The sequence below is a fragment of the Rhinolophus sinicus genome, chromosome 14 (genome assembly GCF_057876585.1).
Source record: "Rhinolophus sinicus isolate RSI-liver-muscle chromosome 14, RSI-T2T, whole genome shotgun sequence".
Lineage (NCBI taxonomy): Eukaryota > Metazoa > Chordata > Mammalia > Chiroptera > Rhinolophidae > Rhinolophus > Rhinolophus sinicus.
In genome coordinates, this window is record NC_142514.1 from 150212943 (window position 1) to 150237840 (window position 24898).

The 24898-nt window shown below is 42.0% G+C and overlaps 1 protein-coding gene across 1 annotated transcript in view; it reads left to right on the plus strand.

Annotated features, from left to right (window-relative positions):
- The window catches only part of SPON1 (spondin 1), a 244233-nt gene that overhangs the window by 132941 nt on the left and 86394 nt on the right, over positions 1 to 24898 (plus strand). Inside the window, exon 6 of the mRNA XM_019754482.3 lies at positions 9491 to 9639. Within this exon, the coding sequence (XP_019610041.3) occupies positions 9491 to 9639 (149 nt within the window). The remainder of the gene's footprint in view (positions 1 to 9490; positions 9640 to 24898) is intronic.

The following is a 24898-nucleotide window of genomic DNA, read 5'->3' on the forward strand; positions in this document are numbered from 1 at the left end:
TTTTTTTCACCCAGAATGAGAAAATGTGAACCTCTTTACTTCAAGGAAGATGCTCGTTGGTGAAAAAGAAATTAAAGGTGGACTTTGCCCATGTATTTACCAGCACTAGCACTCTTACATTCTTTCTGAATTTCCATCTGTTTTTATTTCCCTTCAGCCTGAAGAACTTCCTTTAATATTTCACATACTGCAAGTGTGCTGGTAATAAATTCACTTAGCTTTCATTTATTTAAAAAAAGTGTTTTATTTCACCCTCATTTTTGAAGGATATTTTTACGGGATATAGAACTTGAGGTGACAGTCTTCTATTTCATTTAGAACTTTGGCGGTGTCATGTCTTTGTCTTTTTTTTTTTTTTAATTTAAGAGGCTCCCTTTATTTTATTTTATGTTTTTTTGAGGATTATGTTTTCATTTTTATTAAATTTATTGGGGCTACATTGGTTAGTAAAATTACATAGGTTTCAAGTGTACGATTCTATAATACATCATCTATATATTGCATTGTGTGTTCATCACCCAGGTCAGTTCTCCTTCCATCACCATATATTTAACTCCCTTTACCCTCTTCTGCTACCCCCCAACCCCCTTACCCTCTGGTAACCACTGAACTGTTGTTTGTGTCTATGATTTTTGTTTATTTGTTGCTTTCAGTTTTATATCCTATATATGAGTGAAGTTATATGGTTCTTGACTTTTTCTGTCTGACTTGTTTCCCTTAGCACAATAATCTCAAGATTTGTTCATGTTGTCACAAATGGCAGTATTTCATCTTTTCTTATGGATGAGTAATATTCCATTTTATATAGGTATCACACCTTCTTTATGCTATCATCTATCCAAGGACACTTTGGTTGTTTCCATGTCTTGGCCACTGTGAATAATGCTGAAAAATCTGAAAACATCCGTTAAGATATATGTACCCTTGTATTCATTTCTTTGTCTTCTGATTTGTCGTGTTTTTGAAGCCAGCAGTTATTTTTACTTTTGTTTTCCTGATTGTAATCTGTCTTTTGTTCCCTCTGTCTGCTTTTAAGATTTCCTCTTTATCTCTAATTATCATCAATTTATTATGATGCGTCTAGGTATAATTTTCTTTGTTTAAATTCTGTTTGTAGTTTATTGATATGTTTTTTCATCAAATTTGGGGAAATTTTAGACATTATTTCTTTAAATATATTTAGAATTCAATTTCTCTCTCCTCTCCTTTTGGGACTCAAATTACCCCTATATTAAACTACTTATTGTTGTTCTAAAGGCCACTGCAAATACAGTTCATTTTATTTCAAACTTTTTTTTACTCTGTGCTTTATTTTGAATCATTTCTGTCGCCCTATCTTTCAGTTTACAGACTTTTTTTCTTTTGCTGTCTTAATACAGATATTATATTTTTCAGTTCTAGACTTTTCATTGGGTTTTTAAAAATGGTTCCTGTTTCTCAGCTGAGAGTACCCATCTGTTCACTCATTGAGCCCATCTTTTCCATTAAATCCTTGAACATATTGATAATAGGTGTTTTAAAAATTCTCGTATGCTAATCCCAACATATCAGTTATCACATGAACTCTTTCTGTTGACTTTTTGTGGTTATAGATCATATTTTCCTGCTTCTGCATATATTACTAATTTAATTGTATAAGGGACCTTGTAGATGCTACATTGTTGAATATCTACATTTGTTGTCTTCCTTTAAAGAGTATGAAGTTTTGATCTGACAGATGGTTTATTTACTGACAGATCTGTTTGATTTGCTTTCAAGTCTTGTTTCAACACTGATCATCCCTTCCTTACAAAAGGAGAGAGAGAGAGACAGAGAGAGAGAGAGAGAGAGCTTTGTTAGGGTAAGTGTAGAGTAGCCCTTACTATAGGGCTAAAGTAGTTTTATTCCTAACGTGTGGCTTTTCTATGGTCTCAATTGAATGCCTAGAGTGGTCAGTAAAGTCTCCCTAATATGAATGGTTGGAAGTCTGACATCTCTAGCATTGTGTGATTTCTGGAATCACCATTCAACTCTTAGCTCACCAGTAGCTATTCTCTCCCAGGCCTTGTGGAGTCTCATCTTGCACATGTGCAGCTTAGTGTTTGGTCAAAGATGTAAGAGGACTCCTATGCATATTTCTGAGCTTCCTTCTTTGTGTAGCTCCCTCTTCTCTGGCATTCTTACCAGGAAATCCTATCTACCTTAGCAGCCTCAAATTCTTATCTCTACCTTCTCAGCTCAACCATATTGCCAAGCTCTGCTGTGCTCCACATTCGTGCACACAAACCAGAAAATGTCCAGGATACCTCTTGTGTTTTCCTTCTCTCAGGGATCATAGTCATTTGCTGTCTCTTTTCCAACATCTGAAAACTGGTGCTTCATATATTTTGCCCAATTTTATAGTTATGTTCAGAGGGCTAGTCCAGTGCCATTTACTACATCAGAGTCAGAAAAAGAAGTTGTGTGAATATGTATAGATTTGGGAGTTTTCTGTAGACAGGACTACCTTATTCTCTTCTCTACTTCACACTTCCTTCACGATCAAATAAAAACTTACTGTGAAGTCATTCACATTCTTTCATGATTTGCCCGACTGACTGGCTTCATCACTGATCATCCCTTCCTTACAAATACTTACCTACTTGTGGTTTTCCAAATGCCTCTGCTTTTTCTTATGCCCTACTTTTGTACCTACTGGTCTTTCTGCAAAAATACCCTTCCTCCTATCCCCTAACAGCCTTGCTAACTCCTATTTACCCTTCAGAATGTAGCTCAGCTGCCATCTACTCCAGGAAGCCCTCTCTAATACAGTCTGTGTTAAATGTCTCCTTATTTGTTCTTTTATGTCCCTCTGTTTTTGCCTTTATCAAAGCTGTATTGTACACAGCTTATTGTACTTGCCTGTTATGTCCTCCACCCTGTCCTCCAGACTGAACATCTCAAGGACAGGGACCCAGTCTGATTCTTCTTAGAGTCTCTGGGGCATAGCACAGGTTTTAGGAAACTTTTTCTTTAAAAAGCATATAGTAAATATTTTAGGGTTTGCAGGCCAGGCAGTCTCTCTGTTGTAACTCCTCAACACTGCTGTTGCAACATAAAAGCAGTCATGAACAATACGTAAATAATATGTAAACTAAAAAAAACTTTATTAGAACAAAAACAAGCAGTGGGCAGTAGCTCGCTGATCCCCGGCTTAGCACATAGCATACGCCTAGCAAATGTTCATCCAATAAATTAATTAATATAATATAATATTATTATTGGAGGCCTCTGAGGAAATACAAAAGAATATAATCAATTGCACAAGTGCTAGGGTTTTCCCTGCAATGGAAAAGTGACACCTCTCTTGGAACCTTAAGAAAAAAAGGCTGTTAGAAAGTTGAGGAATTTCTGGCTTAATTGACAGGTCTCCCATGCAGGGTTTTTTCCAGAAGGCCATACTGGGATGAGATCCTGAAAACAGAGTGGCTTGGTCGGAGAAAGTTTCTGAAGCAGCCAAGAGCAGGAAGACCGACAAAGCAAGTACAATCTATGTCCTGGGTAGCACCCAGGGGCAAACCCAGAGGAGCCAAGTTCTGTAGCCAAATCTAAAGTGTCAGAAACCATACAGATTCTGGAACTGAGCCTCAGATGAGAATAACAAAGGCAGGAGGGAAGTGAGATCCAAGATGACTTTTATGAATAGAGCTGACAGGCCTGCAGCATTTTTCTGTTGGTCACAGGCCACATGGTGCATGGCTGAGTCAGTGGATGGGTTGACCTCGGTTTTCTCAGAAGAGTGAAGTGACAAAGTCATCTACTAAGAGATAAAAGAAAGAGAGGAGGCTGAGACTTAGAGATTAGTGGAGCTCTGGTATTGCTAATATAGCAAATTCCATAAGGGTCCACCAGGGCTCCCCAAAAAAGGTTTCCTGAGGCTAAGGTTGGATAACAGGAGGCTGCAGCAAACCAGTCACCAAGGTTATAGGACATAGGACATTCTCCAGTGACATGCTGTAAATGAATGTCAAGGAAATGAATGGGTGGCTTTCTGCAGGATTGGGATTGGGACTGGCAGGAGAATGTAGCCACCATCAAAGCAGGCCAGGAAATCTGGGCTGTCCCTGCACACATGCCCTGCGCAGAACACGTCACAGAATCTATCTACTGTGCAGCGTGCCTCCTGCTACACCAGACAAAAAGCCAGTCGTGATTTTTTCATCAGGAATGGCCTTTTAAGCATCATTGTGAACATCAGTAATTTAGCGCCAACAATGACAATAGAAAAAGTGTCAGAAATAAGGTTACTACACGTACATTCAGGATATGTCCCTGAATCTGACTTATCAGACAAATGCACCTGGTTGGCTCTGATATCTCACACTCACATGTCTAATCATTTCTTCCTCCCAGCTTCCCATCTGCCTTTTTCCCATCTGTGCCTCATCCAAGTTATTGGGAATAAACATCTAAATCCAGAGCTGTGTAGGCCAACTGAACACTGCTGGAACTAGAGAGTTCCATGCTAAGCCAAGTAGCTTTGGCCTTACCTGAGAGCCGAAGGGGTTGGCAGTGGTGTTGGTTTCTCTGCACCTGCCCCCAAGACTGAAACCCCAGTGTTTCACCAAGGACACCCGTGGTAGCCTCCCTAGGGATTCCCTTAAGAATGCCACAAGCGTTTACCTCGTCCCCTTCTCCCCAGGCCTCCTGACACCTGGGACTTCTCTCTCCCTCCTTCCTTATGTCCTGGAGGATGGTGGGGCCCAGAGCTAAACTTCCCTGTGTCCCTGTTCACTGGGGTCTGCTTAGCTACCTCATTCTGCAGACCCCAGACCACTAAGTACCATTCAGAAAACTCTGTCATGTTTTCCAGATTCAGGTCCTTGCATCTGACATTCCTCATCTCTACATCCCAGTTCTAAGTCCGACTGCCACCCAATCACCCAATCGGATCACCTGTGGTCCCCATGCCTTCCAGAAGCTTGTCTAGCTTTTCCCAGCCTTCTTCCAATTTAATTTCACTGGCTAATATGTATTAACATTGAGCCTTTTCTGTGTGCTAGTCACTCGCCGTTACTTCAGCCTTGGACCACCAGGAGGGTGGTCACGTCACTATTCCTACGTTACAAATGAAGGAACTGAAGTTGAAAGTGATTAATTGACTTAGTCCATCTAGAAAGTTTCAGAACTGAGATTAGAACACCTGTTACTCTAATCCAAAAACCAGAGTATTAACTACTTCACCAAACCGCCTCCCAAAGACTGTCCCACCTTCCCTCTCATCGGCTCATACCTCTGACCCCACATGCCCATGTCTTCTCCGCCACCCTAAGTCAGACCCTACACAACTCACGCAGGAAATGTGGATGGGTATCCTATTTTGTCTTCTCGCCGTTGGCCCTCCAAGGGCTGTGTCCTGTTGGAGATGTGCAGTGTGGTGGAGAAGAGCTGGGCTCTGGCACCAGACGGACCTAACTGAATCCCAGCATCTTCATTCTGCTGCTGTGATCTTGGGTTAACTCACTTTACCTCTCTCAATCTGTTTCCTCGTGTGCAAAACAATGGAAATTATGATAGTCAGTGTCAAAATCATTTTCTTTTTTGAGTGTTTCATTTTGTGGTGTCAGTCAAGTCTTGGGCGCAGTGCCCAGCACGTAATAATAGCTCCATATGTACCTATTGTCATGTCCTTCTTCCCAGAAGGAAACTCCCGTCATGTTTCCCTTTTCCTGATGCCATTTACCACGGTGGGCACTCAGCATCCTCTACAACCTGGCCCTGACTTTCATTTTCATCTTATCTCTTTGTCTTCTAACTCCAGTCCACCACACAGCCTCCTCCGGTGCCTGACCTCTCCGTGGGGGGTAGGGGGAAAGGCGTGTGCTCTGAGGTCAGGCGGACCTGGCTTTGAACCCCAGCTATGCCCCTCACTAGCTCTGCGAGCTTGAGTAGGTTCCTTAAGATCTCTGAGCCTCAATGTCCTCATCTATAAGATGAGAAAGAGGTTGTACTGAGGGTGATAGCTAGGAAAGCATTATACCTAACACTTAACAGGTGTTTAATCCTCTTGCCTATTTTTAATGGATCCTGCTCCTACTGCCCTGCCAGTCTTCCCATCGGAGCTGCCTTCCAATGGGAAGCTTCCTTGCTCCTCCACCTTCTTCTGGATTCCTCTTGTGAACTCCCATAGGGCTTTCTGTCTGTAATCATTCAGAAACATTTGTTTGTACAGTCCTTTCACATTTTCATAGTTCTTTCCAAAACCAGCCCAATTAATTTGCACAAGTCTGAGAGTTTAGTCCAGCCTGGTCATTATTATCTCTAGTTTTAAAAGATAAGCAGAGGTTCTGAGAGATTGAATGACTGATTCATGGTCATGTTTGGAGCCCTGGAGCCCAAGTCTTCTGCCTCTTGGTCACCGTGTTTTTCTCCCTGTATCACTCTGCACCTGAGTGACTGCCCCTCTGCTGAAATCGTTGCCCTGTCTCATGTTGCAGATTGTTTTTCTGTGGCTGCCTGCCTCGTCCCACCAGGGAGGGTGCAGTCTGGTTCCTCACCCCGGCCTCCTGCCCTGAAGGTATCTGTTACGCGGTTGGTCTTATTCAGTGTGTTGAAAGGTGAATTAGTGTGGTCTGTTGCAATACTATTGTAGGAAATTCACAACTGTATTGATTAGAATGTTGAACTGGTGCAATGACATTTCATTCAAGAGGAAGAAACCACAAAGGCAAGCACCCCACTCTTGAAGTACCTGCTTCTCTGCACACATGTCTTTAGACTAAATCCTTAGATCTGGGGGAATTAGCTGCCTCGTCCCCTGTGTTCTGTGTTCTTGCTTCTGTAATAACCCTGACCATGCTTGATGGTAAGCAATCTGCTTATCCATCTGTTTCCCACCCCTAGGCTGTGAGTCCCTCCAGAGCAAGCCCCACATCTAATTCCTGTCAGTGTCCAGGGCCAGCCACCGCACTTGGCACATGGTTAATGGAAGTCAAGTGAATAAACAGGAAGACTGATCTGTGCCCATCTCCTAATCCCCCTGATTGTGCTTATTCTCTTATATTATTCTATATTATATATTTCTTATCTCCCATACTGAATTAAAGGCAGGTTTCCTCGTTTACTGATTTTTATAGTCTACCTAACAACCAGCAAAAGAGGAAACTATAATTGTTGATTGTCTACTGTGTGCTAGTCATGATTGCACCTGTACTGTCTCATTTTTTTTTAGAAATTAAATTTAATTCTTATAATAGGTTGATCAGGGAGGCATTATCACCCTTGACTTGCAAAGGAGGGAGCTGAGACTCCGGGAAATAAAGTAATTGGAATTGGACCAAGTTTACACAGCTAGTAAGTGGCAATGCCAGGATTTGAATCCTCCTCTGTTTGTTGTAAGATCAGTGCCTTTTGCTGTTGTTGGTGGTGTTTGATGTTTGTTTTTTAACGTGAGGATAGCTGAGTGCATTAGCCCAGTAGGTGTCAGGAACTCTGCTAACCTCTGAGCCTTCACTTTAATCACGTTGTACCAGCCTACTCCCAGATGCTTTGAGCACATACACTGCCAGCTTCCCATTTGATTGTTTGAATGAAATACTTCAGGAAACATGTACTAATGCATCAGGCACAGTGCTGGGTGCTGGGGATACAGTGCTGAAGACTGGCTCTGTCAGGGACCCTACAGTTTAAGGGGAAAATAAACATGTACCAGTGATTATAAAAGTATCTATGCTGGGAGGAGACAGATGACAAGGGCTTTAATTGGTCTAGGGTGGTCTTAGGAGGCTTCTGGGTAAATCATGGAGGAGGAATGACTTGGCCCAGCCAAGAGGAAGGAACAGCGTGTGCTAAACCACTGGGGTACAAAATTGCAGGTAGGATGTGTCTGGAACAAGGGGACATTTCAGTGGAACAACGCGGGGGGAGCAAGAGGTGCCGAAACTGCTCTCCCTGAGTTCACATCATGAACCAAAGGTCAGGACTGGCTCTCAGCGCTTTTCCCTACACAAACAGTGCTCTTGCCTTATATAACAGCTAAAACAGTCTCCCCACTCAGGAAGTGAGTTAGAGAAATAGCTGGCAGCATCATCTGTCTTCTCTAGGGACAAGACAGAGAAACGTGAGGTTGCATTTCCCTGGCGTGTGGGAAATAATGAGCCAGCAGTTGGGTAGACCCATGTAGTGATGTCTTCTGCTTGGGGTACCCCCGGCTGCCCTCTGCAGGCCAGGAGGCTGGCTTTGTGCCCATGCTCTTCGTGTGCCCCCCTGGAGCAGAGGGCCCTGGGGTAGGAGGCGGCAGATGTAAACAGCATGAGGCCCTGTTCAGAATCATTTTCTTAAGTGGTGGGGTGGAGCGGAGAGTTCTGCCCACTCTGGGCCCTGGGGTGGTGAACTGCAAATGTCAGTTGAGTCCACCCAGTTCAAGTTTCCCTCTTCGCTATGCCAAAAACTGTTCTTTAGCTTGTGACTTTATAACACCAACCAAAGAAGGGCAGAGAACTGAGCCAACCCTATGATGAATTGTACGTAACTTAGTAAGAAACGTATGTGTATCTATGTGCGTCACATGCAAAAACAAACCCAGTGTCGTGCTGGCATTAACTCTGTTCCTCTCCTTCCTCTCCCTGCGATTCTGAAAAATCTTCAGGTTCAGATCTCCTTCTGTTCTCCTCTTGTGTTATTTATTGATTCCCACCTGCGTCCCACAACCGTGATCATCCCACACGGTTCCCACCAAACCACTGTGTCACTGCCTCATATCCAACCTGCCTTCTCATCCTGTAACCTGACTAGCCTGCTTTCCCCTCATCCTGGAAGGAACATAAAAGCCAGCTAAGGACAGCAGTGCTTATTCCCCAGACTTTCTAAGCCAGTTTCACATTCAATCCCTTTACCTTTTGCTCCTTGCTGACATCCCCATCTCCACTCCAATGTTGCTCCCCCTAATGTATGCTTTACACTGCTGCCCAGATGATTTATCTGAAATTCAAATGCAATAATGTCATTCCCCTACTCAGAACCCTTTCAAATGACATCCAAACTCCTGAAGTATTTAGACCAAGGCCATCCATGAGCAGCCTACCTCCCTGCCATCATTTCCTATCTCTCCCCTTGAGAATTTGTGACATAGCAATGCTAAATTACTCATGGCTCCTCAAACACACAATGCTATTTAATGTTTCTGAGTCTGCCGGAAATAGCCTTGTCTCTCTAGTCTGTCTTACAAATCTGAATAGCCTTTAAAATTCTCGCAGCTGTCCCTTTCTCTGAAACCCTCCCAGACAGAAGTCACCATTCTCGGTTGCTTCTGCATCTTGTTCAGGAACCTACCCTTGCCCTGTCTGCATATTCCCAAGACTTATTTGTTTACAGGGACTGTCACTCATCACTGCACAGCACTGGGCCTCACACAGGGCAGTTGCTCAGCCAGCAAGTTGAATCATTGTCCAATTACACCTCCTCCCCAGCATTTAAGGGATTTGAGTTTTAGCCACCGCCACACTGACACCTGTGTCCCAACTGGCTTTTCCAGGTCGGGCCAATCACTGGTCTGCGATCATTGGCGGATCCCACTCCAAGAATTACGTGCTCTGGGAATACGGAGGATATGCCAGCGAAGGTGTCAAACAAGTTGCAGAGCTGGGCTCACCAGTGAAAATGGAGGAAGAAATTCGACAACAGGTAAGAAAAACAATCACTGAATGACCCAAAACCAGAAATGCAGTCAAAGCATCCTTTCGATTTCTTTCACAGGAGCTTGAAATTTATAGTACAATGTGCTGGAAAATCGGTACCAAAGGAAGCAAAATCTATTTGCTGAGTCTGGAGGGTTTATGTTGAGGGCAGAGGTACTGATGCCTGCCTAGTTGACTTAGATCTTTCTTGACTGCTTTTGTGTTTCCTCCAGTTTGGGCTAAAAGCTGCTGCTGTGGCCACATTGTTGGGATACCACGTCCCTGGTCTCCTGAGAGTCAATGTGGTGGATTATGGTTTGCTTACTATGATCCTTGAGAGGGTCAGGGAGTGACATCCCAATTGGCTAAGCCAAAATCACCATTTCTAAAAAGAAACACTTATGTACCAGCATGTACTCTTGCAACTATGTCTTGAGGTGTTCCATAAATTAGTCAGCCATTAGGTATAATCATTAGAGACTGAAGCTTCTTGTATGTACCATGTGTCATGTCAGGTGGGTCCAGGAGCTGTGCTATTACCGAGGTCCCCACTCGTACCACTGAGCGATAAAGAAGTAGCCTGTCTTTCTTTTTTATTTCTTTGACTGACAGTACCACGTCCCTCATCAAAGGCTCTAGAAAGAGGCTGATGAGTTATCTTGGAGGAAGAGCTGTGGTTTTTCTATGGCCATGCACAGGCTGCACTGTGGGGAGGACAGGGTCCAGCTTTGGCCATCACTACCCACAAAAGCCCTTTGAGCCAGAGAGAGCTCGATGGGCAGCCACGTCTCACTGCCACAGTCACTCAGGAGAGAGCAAAGACAGAGCAAACTGTGCTTGGGATGTGGTCACTTCACAACACAGGTCACTCTGAGGTTGTCCCATGTCTCCTGAGACGATGCAGGGGGCCCTGGAGACACCGGATCATGTCTCACGATGTGTGTGTACCCAGAGGCCTAAGCAGTGCAGGAGGGTGAGCACAGCTGCAGCACTCCCCTTGAGGTCTAACATCTGGCCTCCTAACCCCCTAACTGAATAATGCAACAAAGGTCACGCAGACGCTTACTATAATCCCCTGAGGAATCCTTTTGGACCAAAGTCCAAAAATGTCCAGGAATTAGCGTATGTTTCTTATGAATATGATTTAAAGTCTTTCCTCCATTCTTGGGGAAAACAGTTTAACTAGATGTTTTAAGATTGCATGTTATTCATCACAAGTCTGTCCGGCCAGCGACTTAGTGTTTCTCTGACTCTGGCTGCCATGCCTTATAATTGGCGTCACTCCTGCAGGCTACAGAACAGCCACGGACACCTGCAAAGTCGTGGAGGGTTCCATGATGGCCGTACCCTGTTCGCCCTGGACCCCGACCTGTCATGGCGGGTGGGAGGCAAATCCCTTGTTCAGGATCCTGAGGGTCCATGTTTCTGATTCTCAAGCTTGGAATTATGATACACTGGCTTGTCAAGTTCTGTTGTGTGGTATAGTGAAAACCATTTGTTACAAATAATGGTTGAAATAACTAAAGTTTGCAAATAAAGTAGCTCAAGGGCAAGGGCATCTTCATAATAATGCTAGTCTCACCCTTTGGCTACTTTGAGAGGTTTTTGGAGGGGAGGGAAACTTGTATGAATTGTGAGACCACGTTGTGCTGGTACACATTATGTGTCATATGTCATAGCAGTAAAACGGTTGATAACTGATGGATGGGGCCCCTCAGCCTTAGAATGTCCTCATTAGGAAAACATTCTTTGCGTGGTCTGTTCTTAATCAGCACACCTCAGATTAGCTTCTGTACCACACAAGCAATGTCTGTCTACCCCAGGCTAGTGTTCCTGATATTAAGTCATAGGAAGAAGTTTAATTATAGGTACTGCACATGGGAAGTAGAAATCCTTCTGAGCATATCTCAGTGTCTGTCACTGCCTTTCAGCCCCCCTGGGTATACTGGACATGGAATTTTAGCTCTCACATCTAGTTTGAGAAGACAATATAATTATCAGTTTTACAGATAAAGAAACTGCAGCAGTCAATAGCAAGAGAATACTAGAACTTGAACTCAAGTCTGTCTGGCTCCAAACCCTGTACACAGACCTTACCAGATATAAAATTTGCAGGGCCTTTTGCAAACGTGGGGTGCCTTGTTCTAAGCTTGTTAAGAATTTCAAGATGTTGACGCTGTGAATTTCACAGCGCGGGGCCCTGAGGGTCTGCAAGTCGCACACCCGTGAAGCCCGCCCTGCCCACCCACCTTCCCTGCCCCACACAATGGCCCAACGGAGAAACTCTCTCACCAGCCTCTGAAGTAAGCCCTGTTTCCTGAAGTAAGCCTCCTTGAAAAGTCAGTTGGATGGAGTGATTTCAGGGTCCCTTCACTTCCCAACAATTCATGGTTCTAAATATTGTTCCTGCAAGCACCCAATTTCTTATATTTTTATGTAAGTCAGGTGAGAAACAACATAAAAAGGAGCAAGAATGTGCATCCTCCTAGAATATAAAAGTGTCCTCTGAATAACCGGGGAACTTGTTAGAACACATCTACAAACGAACACAGTATTCTCAGCCTTTAATACCTTATATCCTACCAATCACTTTATCAAAGAACCTGAGTCCAACCAGGATAAAAATAAAAAGCCCTCTTTTCCCAAGAAAGACATTTATATGCTTACCAGCATTCTCTTATTAAAGACTTATTGCTCACTGCAAGTTTCAAGGGCATTAAAAATCACAGTAAATATTGTTAGAAGTAAATCTTATGCTAATGGTTTTCAAACAAATGAAGAAAATAATAATCCCATTAGTAGTGGAAAATTGTAATAATATTGAGTATAAATTTTACTGCTACTGTAAGTGCTGAACACCAAGAAAATTAATGAAAAATTACAGCAGCATTATTGACAATAATGACAGTGGTGGCTGAGGAGTGTGGGGGAAGGGCACAATGACATTTCTTAGAAGGGAGGCAGAGGCCAGTGTGGCCCTGTGGGGACCATGGATTAGCTTGGCAGGTCACACATGGGCAACGCAAGGCATGTAGAGGCAGTAGGAAATGGTGGACCATATTTGCAGGTAGACCCTGAATCGAAAGTGAGCTGATATGTACTCATTGTTATTAAATTAAACATGTCTAATTGCCTCTTTCAGATTATTCTATTGTCTCAGAGTCTTAGGGACGAATGTCCCTTTGAATTGAACTTGCTTGCTCGCTTTCTCCATCACTAGTTTCCTCCTTTCGTTTTTGGATTGTTTGCTAATCTCTAGCAGTATTTTTCTGTTTTTCCAACATCCCCTGTGCTCAAGTTGTGGTGACATCTTGTATCTTCGTATTGTCCACCTGAGTCTTTATGTCATTTCTCAGCTTGGAGTTTCCCACTGCATAGCCAGTGTAAATATGGATGGTGCCCTTATACATGGGAAAAGCTGGGCCTTCCATTTCTTTAAGGGAATTTTTACTCAGGGGCCGGGGCAGAGGGCAAGCTTTATTGCTACCTTACTGGGTGGCTGATGAAGGATTTTCTCATGCCCTGGTCATAAACAGGGCAGCCCTTCAAATGTGCAGCTTGATAGAGGAGTGTCTTCCCACATCTAACCTCACATCAGCTCAAGACCTCCCCTTCTCTCCCAGTATGGCCCCTCCATCTCTAGCCCCTGGGGCCTGTGTCCTGGTCCACAGACTAGACAGGTCACGATGCACCAGCTCCTGCTCACTGTTCTGGAGTAGACTTTCCTCCCCATTTCTGGCATCTAGGAATTTTCTAAACTCAGTTATATATTGTTAAAAATGCGTCTCATTATATTTTGACTAGCATTTCTATGTGTTTCTAGCAGGAGGGAGAACCTTTTGCATCCTGTCAGTCTTTCATGTTTCCGGTGTCCACTTAATACCTACAGCACCTAGTACATAGTAGGTGCTCAACAAATATCTGAATTAATTGACAAGTGAGCAATACTGAATGTCACTTGAATAAAACCATGAGCTGTGAATGGCTACTCACTCATGAAAAAATGCACTAGAAAAAACACTCCAGCTTTTAGATTTCTCTGGATGCAAGGCTTCCCTGCCAGTGAGAGGTCAGGTAATGGTGGACCCTAATATAGGTATTGATTGTTTCATCTTCAGGAAGCATTGCTTTGGCAGATCTCTTAAGCCAGCCAGTAGGATGGTCGCACCACCCGTGGTGAAGGAATCAATAAACAAGCAGGAGTTCTTTCTCCTTAAGGTTGAAACAGTTTATTAGGCTCTGGGAACTGGCAGAAAGGGTATGAGATTTTTCTTTTCTCGTCTCCTTTAAATCATCTGCTAAACTTTTATTTTTCCCGATTTTTAATTCAGTACACTTTTTATCACTTTCCTCTAATTAAAACCATTGCCTTATTTCTGATGTTTTCCATGACATGTTGCCTCATCTGGTTGAGAAAGTCACACACACGTATGTGTGCACACACCAGCTTTTATTTATTATAATAATAAAACTCCAATGATCTTCAATGCTTGTGAGAAGTAATACTGTATAATAGTTAAAAGCATTGTTAAAATCCTCTGAATCAGGATTTCCTGGGTTCAAATCCTGGTTCCTTCACTTTCTGCAAGTTGCTTAACCCCTCTGTGCCTTAGTTTCCTCTTCTATGAGATGAGAGTGGTAACAATGCCAACATCACAGAGTTACTGTAAGCACTGAGTGAGCAGATACATGTAAAGGGCTTGGAGCTGAGCCTGCCCTGTAGAAAGTACTCACTAAATGTTACCTATCATTACCACAGTTTCATTCTTGGGTCTCTATTTCCTCATCAGTAAAAGAATGGGTTTGTCCCAAGATTGAAGAGCCCCTGCAGGAACTAGAAAAGTTAATGATTCTAAAGATTCAAGTCAATTATGCCTCACTCCTCAACCTGAGAACGTATATCCACAAGATGAGAACACAACTCCTTTGCCATTTCCCCAGGCTCTGCCTCTGCCTGCCCCTCTTCCCGCTCCTCCATACAAATCGTCCCTCATACCCCCTAACCCTCTGTCCCAAAGTTGACTTAAATAATTTCAAGACAATAACAACGCCCTCAAATGAAAAAGGAGATGCAATGAAACTCAATGACCGTTGCAACTCTATTCCTGTGCTCCTGCTCTTCCCCTCCCTTGGGACAGCCTTGTCTGAATACTCCCGGGAGCTAGATCAATGCCATCTCCAGAGTAAGGCCTAGAGGTAGCCAAGAACAGGAGATTTTCCCTGGGGGACCAGCCAGAGAGTGGAAATGCTGACAAGGCTCCCAGAATAAAGAAGGAGGTGGTCTAGTGAAGTCTCTTGACTATAAGAAATAGGAACCCACTCAAACTAACTCAAGGACAAAGGAAACTTTATTGTAAGGAGAAAGTAGAATTCATGAGAACACAAGTTAGTACTGAGTGCAAAAAAGTCTCAGGAGAGCTGTAACTGGAAGGCATCAGACTGGAACAAACTATTGCTCTCTTCTCCTCACCCCACCCCTGATACCCCAGAGTCACGTGGTCTTCTCTGTGCTCTTCTAAATGCAGCTCTTTCCCCATCCTTTCTCAATAGACCTGCTGTCTCTGCTTGTTTATGTTGCACATGGCCCCAAGTTGTGGCTATACAACTTTCTTTCTTGGCTTCCCATAGCCAACTGAGGAGTTTTAGTGACTCTAAGTCGAAATACCGGAAAGATTGATTATTGTACAGTCTGTGTATTGGTGCCCCCCGCATCAGGTATCTACTCCTAGTCCAGTCAATGGCTAACCCCATGTTAAAAAACCACCCAGCCTATTACTCCACATAGGAGCTATGGGTAGGGCAGTTTATACTAAAAAGGGAATTGAAGGTAGAAGGTGAGTTGATCGACATTTCAGGGCAGCAGTGAATTGACAAGAGTTAGACTGAGTCACAGAATCCCAACCCAAGGACCAGAATTCAAGGCAGGATATCAGTCCTGCAAGAGGGAGGAGCACTAAAGAGAACAGAGACTCAGCCCAAATGAGAGGGGAGATCAGCAGAAACCCAGGATGCAGAACTAAGCCACTTGGGTGAGAAATGCTGGGTCTGGAGATCTGTTCAGCAGTTGAGGTGGGACCAGCAGACACCACTAGGCCGAAATGTAAAGATTTGGAAAGGCAGAGATCAGAAAAAGGGTATGGAGGCCGAGAGCACTGTCAAGACCTCTTACTTACTTTTGCCACCTGCTGCCTTGTATTGTTCCTTAAGAACCATGAAAACAGTACAGGGCAGGTAGGTTAGCTCTACTGTGGCTTCCTAAGTCTTTGACCTTGACTAGGTCACGTGAGCCTGAGACTCTTCATGTGCAAAGTGATGATAGTCAGAATATGTTCATTATGAAATAATAGACATACAGTGCCTGGCTTGAAGTATGAGCCCATTATTACTCTTATTAGTCGGGCAGAAACATTAAATTTGAAGGATTTATAATCTTCTAAGAAGATGCCTTTGTGTTAGTGGCTGGGAATGCAATTTATAGAAGAGGTAAACTGTGCTACACAAAAGCTGCTAGAGAATGAAGACCAGGAAAAAGAAGCAAGGGGAGAAGTAAGGCCAGGAAGCGGAGACAGTATTAGAATTGTAGGGAGTGAGAAGGGACGTATTTGAGCAGCTGCCATTTGGAGTAGAAATCAGGGAGAGAAGGAAAGGTCCAAAGAAGGCTGCTAGGAAGTTTGATTTCTGAAAGAAGGGAAATTTTAGCAGTACACTTTGTGGAACATGGTGTGATGTAATTTACCCTCTGCTGCCTCCTCAAGAAACATTTAGTAAAGAGCTACAGTGCTTTCCAAGGCTTCTTGGAGTCAATTTGGGTGTAATGTTTTAGGTTTGTCACCCTGCTGCACACGGCCCCCAGCGGTGCCCAGTTTTGTTTGTGTTACATTAATGTCATTATCCATACGTCCTTTGTCCTTCCCCATCTCATTCAGGGTTTTTAGCTCCATGGAGTGTGTGTAAGTGGGCACTTGTAGTTGACAGAAATAAAGTGACATTAGGAGAGAGCGGGGTGGGAAAGGAGTTAAAGATTCTCAGCCACAGATACTTGATAGAGAAATTAGAACATCATTTGAAACGTGTGATTTGAGTCAAATGAAACCTCTTGTTTGCTTTCAGTTGAGTCTTCAAACAAATCAAAATCACAGTAGGACAGGCAGCCAAAGTAATTTAGTGATGCCTGTTTCATAAAGCCGGTGCAGTGCAGGCTGCCTTTGCTGGAAGAAGGCAGAGCCTGCCTCTAAACAGCAATTCCTGACTTCCCCAGATTTACGCCAGTGCATCACCAACTCCTGGGAATTTTACTGAGAATTTCTCTATGAGAGAAATGTGGGACAATTTGATTTAAAACTTTTAGGTTATTTAACTCCCTAAAAATCTATTTTTATGACAACTGAGCCAAAATATTGCAAACCGAAGGCAAATTTAAATGGGGGAATAATTAACAAATTGCCTTATGATGTAGAGGACAGTTTGGAAATATCTATCTAAATTATACATTTTTTTATTATGGCAAAACAGAGCATAATATTTATCATCGTAATCATTTTAAGTGTACATTTCAGTAGCGTTGAATATATTTACATCATCGTTTGCACATTTTCTTCTACCTCACCATAATCATTCTCTATCTAGGAATTTGTCTCTCAGAAATAGTCTCACACAAAGGTGTGTGAGGAAGGATATTCATTACAATGTTGTTTATAAAAATAAGAGATGGAAAGAAGAACTTTTTTATCAATAGGGACATATTAAAAACTCTGGCTGCTTTTATATCATTAAATACCATGCAGCTATTGAAAGGAATGAGGCAGATCTGTATGTACTGATATAGAATGTTCCCCAGTGCATGCCATTAGATGGGGAAACGCAGAGCAGTGTCTCTAGTTTGCTACCATGTGGAGAAAAAGGCAGGTGGGTCAGAGTCAAATGGTTATATACACATATAAAATATCATATGCATACGTAGAATATCAATATGAACACACACCGGAAACTCATTGTCTCTAAAGCAAACTGGGGGAGTAAGAATCAGAACTGAAAGGTGTATTCACATAAAGGTGTATTCACATTTCACCATATGCCCTTTTGTACTATTTGTACATATACAAGAATGTTATTTAAATAAACAAAGAAAACTTTGATAAGAAACTGAATATTGCAAAAAGACCAATATCCCAACTTAATCTGTGAGTTTAATGTGCTCCTTCCCCCCAAAAATCAAATAAGTTTTTAAAGTTATACAGGTTGATTCTATGGAAATGAAAAACGAAATAGTCAAGCATATAGCCAGAAAAGGTCTGAAAGAGAATAATGCTTCAGGGGGAGAGAGAGAGGAAAAGACTAACCAAACCAGATATTTAAACTACATTACCAAACTACATTAAATAAAACTGTGTGAAACTAGAGCATGAATAGATAGATCAGTAGACGCTAATAAAAAATCCCTAAATAGACCCAAATTCATTTTAAATTAACTATATGAAAAAAGTATAGCTTCATATCAGTTGGGGAAAGATGGATTATTTAATAAACGGTAATGGCACAACTGTAAGCCATGGAAGAAAACAATTTCTCCATACCACAATCCTTGAACCAAAATAAACTCCAAATATGTAAATGATTTAAATATTTTAAAATGAAGACATAAAAGCATTAGAAGAAAATACTAGAAAATCGTTTTTATAGTCTAGAGCAAAGTCCCTTCTAAGCGTGTCACAAAACCGAGAGATTATAAAAGAAAAGATTGATGAAGTAAACTAAAAATAATTTTTTAATTATAGAAAATATTCTTAAAAATTTTTAAATATAAAGGACAAAATGGGAGAAAATATTTGTAGTTCAAACAACAAACAAAGAGCTAATTTCTTTGATATATAAAGAGCTCTTATAGATCAATTTTTAAAAGACCAATAAACCAATGGGAAAAAATGATCAAAATACATGGACAGTTCTCAGAAAAGGAAATTAGATGGTTTTTAGGTATTTTAAAAGATTCTCAACCTCATTTACAATTACGGAAATTAAGATTCATTCTGCAGAGCTACAATTTTTGATCTATTAGACTTCTGATAATGATATGTTGACGGAGACGTAGAAAAAGCAATACATTAATATTCTGATTGTGGCAGTACGGATCGGTACAACTTTGTGGAAGACACATTTCTCTGACTCGGTAGTTCCTATCCTGGACTTTACATACGCAGATACATTCACACATAGGCACATGCTGTTTACTGAACATTGTTTGTAAAAGGAATGGAAAAAACTTAAGTATCCGTTAATAGGGTACCCGTTAAATAAAAATGAGGATTTGAGATTAACTATTGCCAAAACAAATGATTTTGTTAAAAAAGCAAGTCCAGCAGAGTATTTATAGTATGTCCCATTTGCGTTATCTTTTTAAAGACATACGCTTACATATACTGAAGGGTATATAAGAATATAAGTAGTAGTTGCCTCTGGGATGGGGAACGGAGAGATTGTGGAATAGGAATAGGAGGGGAACTTTTCATTGTGTTGCCTTTGGGGCAACACAAAATGTTTTTTGCAATATCATTTCCCAAAAGTGATTATTTTAGAGTTGAAATAAAAAAGAAATAAGCCAAACTACCAAGCTTAGGAATCATTAAAAGACATCACCTAAGGAAGCACATTGTGTGTTTTTGGTGGATTGTCTTCATCCTGGTGACCAATAGAGCTTGTCTAGGCTGTGCTGATGGAGTTAGGCCAACAGTGTGCTAGTGTGCTCTGAAAACCCCCAATGAGGATATGGTCCCAGGAATGGGCTGGTCAGGGGTAGAGATTTATAATCCAAGTGGCTCAAAGCAGTTTATTCAGTGAAAGAGTATACATCATGGCCAAGGAGGATAGCAAAGGTCAAAATCAGTGCCTGATCTTAGGTCTGAAGGGCAAGGCCACAAACGGGAAGACGCCAGAAACCCAGAGAGTGTGGGACGTGTTGAAAGGAGCCCAATGGCCATTATGGTGTACAGGCAGCTGGAAAGCCAGCTGTCATAAAAGATCAGAGAGGACTGGCCAGAACTTTCTCCAGAAAGGCTCCAGAAGTGATCACAAACACCCTCTCTGCACCTTCGAAACGACCAGGCAGTGGTTGTGCTTGCTTAAGTGTTTAATATTCTGCAGAAGAGAGAACCTCGTCTGTGGATTGTCCCACATATACAGGCCCGAGTCCTGGAAGGGTCGGGGAAGCCTGCCTCGTGAATGTGAGCTTCTGTCAGCCTTATACAAAGTGTTGTCTGTGGACTGGTACCTGTCCAACTACCATTGGCTTCCAGTCCATGATGTACTAAGTCCAATCATTAAGCATAAGCATTCAGAAATAGCAATTTAATAATGTCCAATGAACCCAATAATAAAAAAAAAACCAGGACTTGGATTTTGTATGCTTTTGCTCTTTCTTTTAGTTCTTTTTACTATTACATTCTAATTTTACCAAAATACCAAAATACAGTAATACAAAAAATAATTTTACCAAAATACAGTCTGCAACAAATTCGATATTTTAAAAATGACAACAAACTGGTCTTTTACTACAGAATTGAGAACTATTATTTTGGAGGCAAGAACTATTTCTGAGTCATCTCTTTTCCCCTAGTACCTGAGTCGGGGTCTGGGTATCATAGATGTTAATAAATGTTTATCTGAAGGTACCGCAGTCCAGTGGGTTTTTTTAGATGAGAAAACTGAGGCTCAGAAAATATCTGTGACTTGCCCAAATGCTAACGGCAGAACACATCTGCACCCTGGACTCCTGACTTCCATTCTTGTGCTTTCCCCACTTTCTGCTAAAAGAGAAGAAGGACAGGCAGCCAGGAAATTTCCACCCTGTATGGACTCGTCCAGTTACTGAAAAACTTGTTTCGTTTTCCACCGACTCTGTTTCTGAGACAGTTTAGAGCTGGACTTTCCAATGAAAGTCCAGTGGTAAAAAAGGTGTATGCACTTAGTGTAAGCTTCATTCATTCATTCATTCACATGTCAAACACCGTATTTGGGAAATCACTTGTCCTAAGGGGCTCATAGTCTCTTGGGAAAGACTGACATAGAAACAGGTGATTACAGTCCGGTGCAACTTGGACCAGGAAAGTCAAGCGCAGGGCTGACCACGAGTACAGACGAAACTCCCCTGCTTGGGAAATGGAGGTTTCGTAAGCAGCATGTTAAACTCAATGTTTTGACACTCAAAAAATATTAGCTCCTTTCTTGTCTTGCTCTTGCTGGACCATCAGGACCAGAAAGCGGTTTTTGTTGTCACCTTCTCTGTGTGAGGACAGACTCCTGAACTGAGCATGTTACGTGCCCTTTGGCTGAATGGGGTAGCTGTTGCAAGAGCTGTATCCCTCGCCACCACTACATCTGGTCTTTAGGTCTGTTTTGAGAATGGATTGATCGTTCCCCTCTGGTCAGAGCATCTGTGGACTGTCTCTCCTGTTTGTGCAGTTCTTCAGCAGTCTCATCCTAAAGCTCCCCGAAAGGTAAGCTTGACATTCCCCATGCAAACAAGTTCTTCCAGCCTGTAGACCATGCCCTCCGTGGAGCTAAGAGCCATCCACCCAGTAGTCCGGCTTGCCTGGAGGGAGAGATGCATGGCACAAAGGGGTCAAGGACAGGCCTGTCAAGGGGGGTTGGGGTCATCTCATGAATGACCTAGAATACCAGGCTGCAGAGATTACAGAGACCAGTAGGAATGGGACAGCCATTGAGGGTTCCTGAGTACGGAAGTGACCAGGGCATTCATTCACTCAGCAGATAATTTGTGACATCTATTGTGTGCAAAGCACTGAGTGAAACCCCATGCTAAGTCCTAAAAGCACAGAGATGAATAGACCCAGCGGGGAGACACATGATGTCATCCCCCTGGGTTATAATGCACTCTGTAGGCCCCTGCAACAACTTAAAATCCTTGTGTCAGAGAAGGAAAGAAATTAAATTGTCTTTGAAACTTCATATCACATGAAATTAGCTGTAGAAATTATAGAGTCATAAGTCACGCTTTTCATTGTTCTGTAACTGTGTAAACATAGCAATTTTTCTTAGTAATATATAAACAAACAAACAAAAGAAGAAACAGGAGCTCAATCTCATGCAGAGAGATGCTGCTGCCTCCTCAGATTCTGCACCCGCAATATAACATGTCCGCCTGACACCATGCAGCCAATAAAGCTTCTAAGGTCTGGAGTCGAGAGCTAAGGGAGACAGAAAAGTGATTGCAAGCTGATGAACTGTGCATCATGGTAGAGTTTTGTATAAGGTTACACAGGAGTACTAAGGAGAAAGGGGCAGTTCCGTCCAATTCTGTCTTGAATGAAGAACCTCACAAAATCACAAGCTGAATTTTGAAAGATGAAGAGTTTGCAGGTAGACAAAAGGGACTGGCACACCAGGTGGCATGGAGGTGGGACACATTCATTCCCTCATTCTTTCCAATGGACGGTTCCTGTGCGCCTATTAAGGGCCACGCCCTGAGGTAAGCAGGAAGGCTTACAGAAGTGCATAAAGTATAAATCTCACCTTGAAGAGGCTCAAGTACCCAGAATTCGGCTATACAGAAAACCCAAAAAGCAGTACACTGCCTTTGCTTCAGAAAGGAAAACAAAAGGAAGGCAAAAGACTCTTTCACATTCTTGCTATCATTTTTCAACAGCATGTGGCTTATAGCTTCCATTTATTCTCTGCCCTGTACCAGGAACTATGAGATTTCTTACAGACCTATGATTTTATTGAATCTTTACATCAACCCTGTAAAGGTGGTTATTATTGATATCATTTTCCAGATGAGAAAACCAGAGTCCGGGGAAGTTAAGTAACTAGCCTAAGATCACACAGCTAAATTATCAGTAGCACTGGAATTTGAGTTCTTTCTTTTTTGCCTGCTCTTTTCCTTATGTTGCCTCTCCAGCCCTGGAAGAGTTCCTTCCCCATCTGTATCTGATTCCACCCAGCCTCCCATACTTACCCTGTCATGATGCCTTCCCTGGTCCTTCCAAAGGCGTGTTGTTTCTGCCTCCTTGGATCATCCACAAACACCTTGTATCCCAGTTCAACCCATTTCCTTCCCTGTATTATGGATGTCTGCATCTGCCTCTAGAAGAATGAACCTGACATAGGAGTCAGTGTGAGCCAGGCAGCGCCCTGGACCCACTCCTTCCTCTCCCCAGTGGTGCTTTGCATGTGTCTTATTGTACATCGAGAAGTGTCTGTTGAATGAAGTTGAACGCTTTAGCCCTCTGTTCCTTGACAGGACTGCTTTACCAAAGTCAGCCATTCCACCTCCTTTGTGTCCACACCTACCACTGGTTCTCCAAACTGCAATCTGTTTCCCAGTGGGCTTCAGTTCCCGTACTTCCTAATGTATTCAAAAGCAAAATTACTGCTTCATTAATCAATGGGTAAAGAAAATCAAAAGTCTATTAACTGGCAAGCCCGTGCTATTCCAAAGATCATTGATCCGTATATGTTATGGGCTGCCTGTGCGTTGGTAACTAAAGCTCCTGAGAGCAGCTCTGGGGTCATTTTGGGAGAACTGAAATCTTTTTCAAAATAGCCTTTAACTGCATAGAAATACTTCAGATTCTTACTGGGATTTGTGTGTGTGTGTGTGTGTGTAATAGGGAAGGGGAGACTATTTGCTTGTCAGTAATACGGTGTAGAGACAGGATTGCATAGGTGCATCCATTTAACCAACAAGCACTGACAGCTTTGTGTGTGTTATCTGGAGCAAAATTAATTTATTCTTTAAAATTTAATGAACTCCCAGCAGAATGTATTCCAGAATCAATGCAAATACAGAGGGCGTGCTCATCTGACTGACGATCTGGATCGTGACTGCAAACATGATTGGGTCTTTCGGAACCAGGTTTTTCTCTCTACTGATGTCCAAAGGGCTTTCTTTCTGAAATGGATTTGGTGATGATTTAAAACTCACCCTTTTGAATTATCTACATGTAGATTAGTGACCCCAAACTTGAGCAAATATTTAGATAGCTAGATAAAGATAGAGATAGAGATAGAGATAGAGATAGAGATAGAGATAGAGATAGATATCAAGCACACATAATATACAAACCTAACCACAAAGAAGTGGGCGGAGGCTAACTCCAAAGCCCTGCAAATTAGGGTCAAAGACTGCAGCAGTATTTGTTGTAGGGTAGGTGTCTGGCCTGGGTCAGGGCTTTATTTTATTATTCCAACCTCCATTAGTTCATTGGTTTTACATCCTTCTATTACATGCATTCTTCTAAAACATGCATCCTGACTTCCTAGAGTTTAATATATTAGCATCTAACATACTTTTACTACACCCGGGACAATGCAAGGACCTTGGAACGCTTTAATCCCCCTCACCCCACTGCCACCTTAGTATTATTGTTGCCAGATAATTAAAATTCATATTTAGCATTACAAGGCATTATTAGTATTGCTTTGTACAATCAATATTTATTTAGCATTACCCATGTATTTACCTTTTATGTCGCTCTTCCTTTTTGCATTTCCATTTTCCTTTGGGAGTTATTTCCTTCTGCCTGAAGAACTCCTTTAGCATTGCTTTTAATGAGAATTTGCAGGCAGAATTCTCTGTCTTTGTCTGAAAATGGCTTTAGTTTGCCTTCATTTATGAAGGATTTTTTTAAAAAAAAATATGTTGGTGGTTATTTTCTTTCAGTATTTTACAGACATTCTTCTGTCTTTTGGTTCCATCGTTTCATTAAGAAGTCACATGTCGGTCTGACTGTTGCTCTCTTGAAGATAACGTCTTTTTTCTACAGCTGCTTTTAAGATTTTTGTCTTTGTCTCTGGTTTTCAACAATTTTACGACATGATTTTGTTTGTATTTATTCTTTTGGAGGTTTGTAGCACTTCTTGAATCCATGGTTTGATATCTTTTGTGAGTTTGGGGAAATTCTGCCCACTATTTCATCAGAGGTTGGTTCCGGCTCAGTTTTCTCTCTCCTCTTTTTCTGGGTCTTTAATGGCACATATGTTAGTTTTTTCTATCATTTCTCATATGTTTCTTACGCTTTCTTTTCTGTAGTCTCCATCACTTTTTTTACCTATATACTTTAGTCTGAATATTCCCTAATTCTCTCTTCTGCTGGTCTTAACTACTGTTAAGTCCATTAGTTCTTAAGTCCAGTTACCATATTTATCAGTAGTAGAATTTCCATTGATTCTTTTTCACAAATTCCAGTTTGCTGCTAAAATTTTCCATTTTGATTCTGTTTCCTTGAACATGTTAATCACAGTTTTTGTTT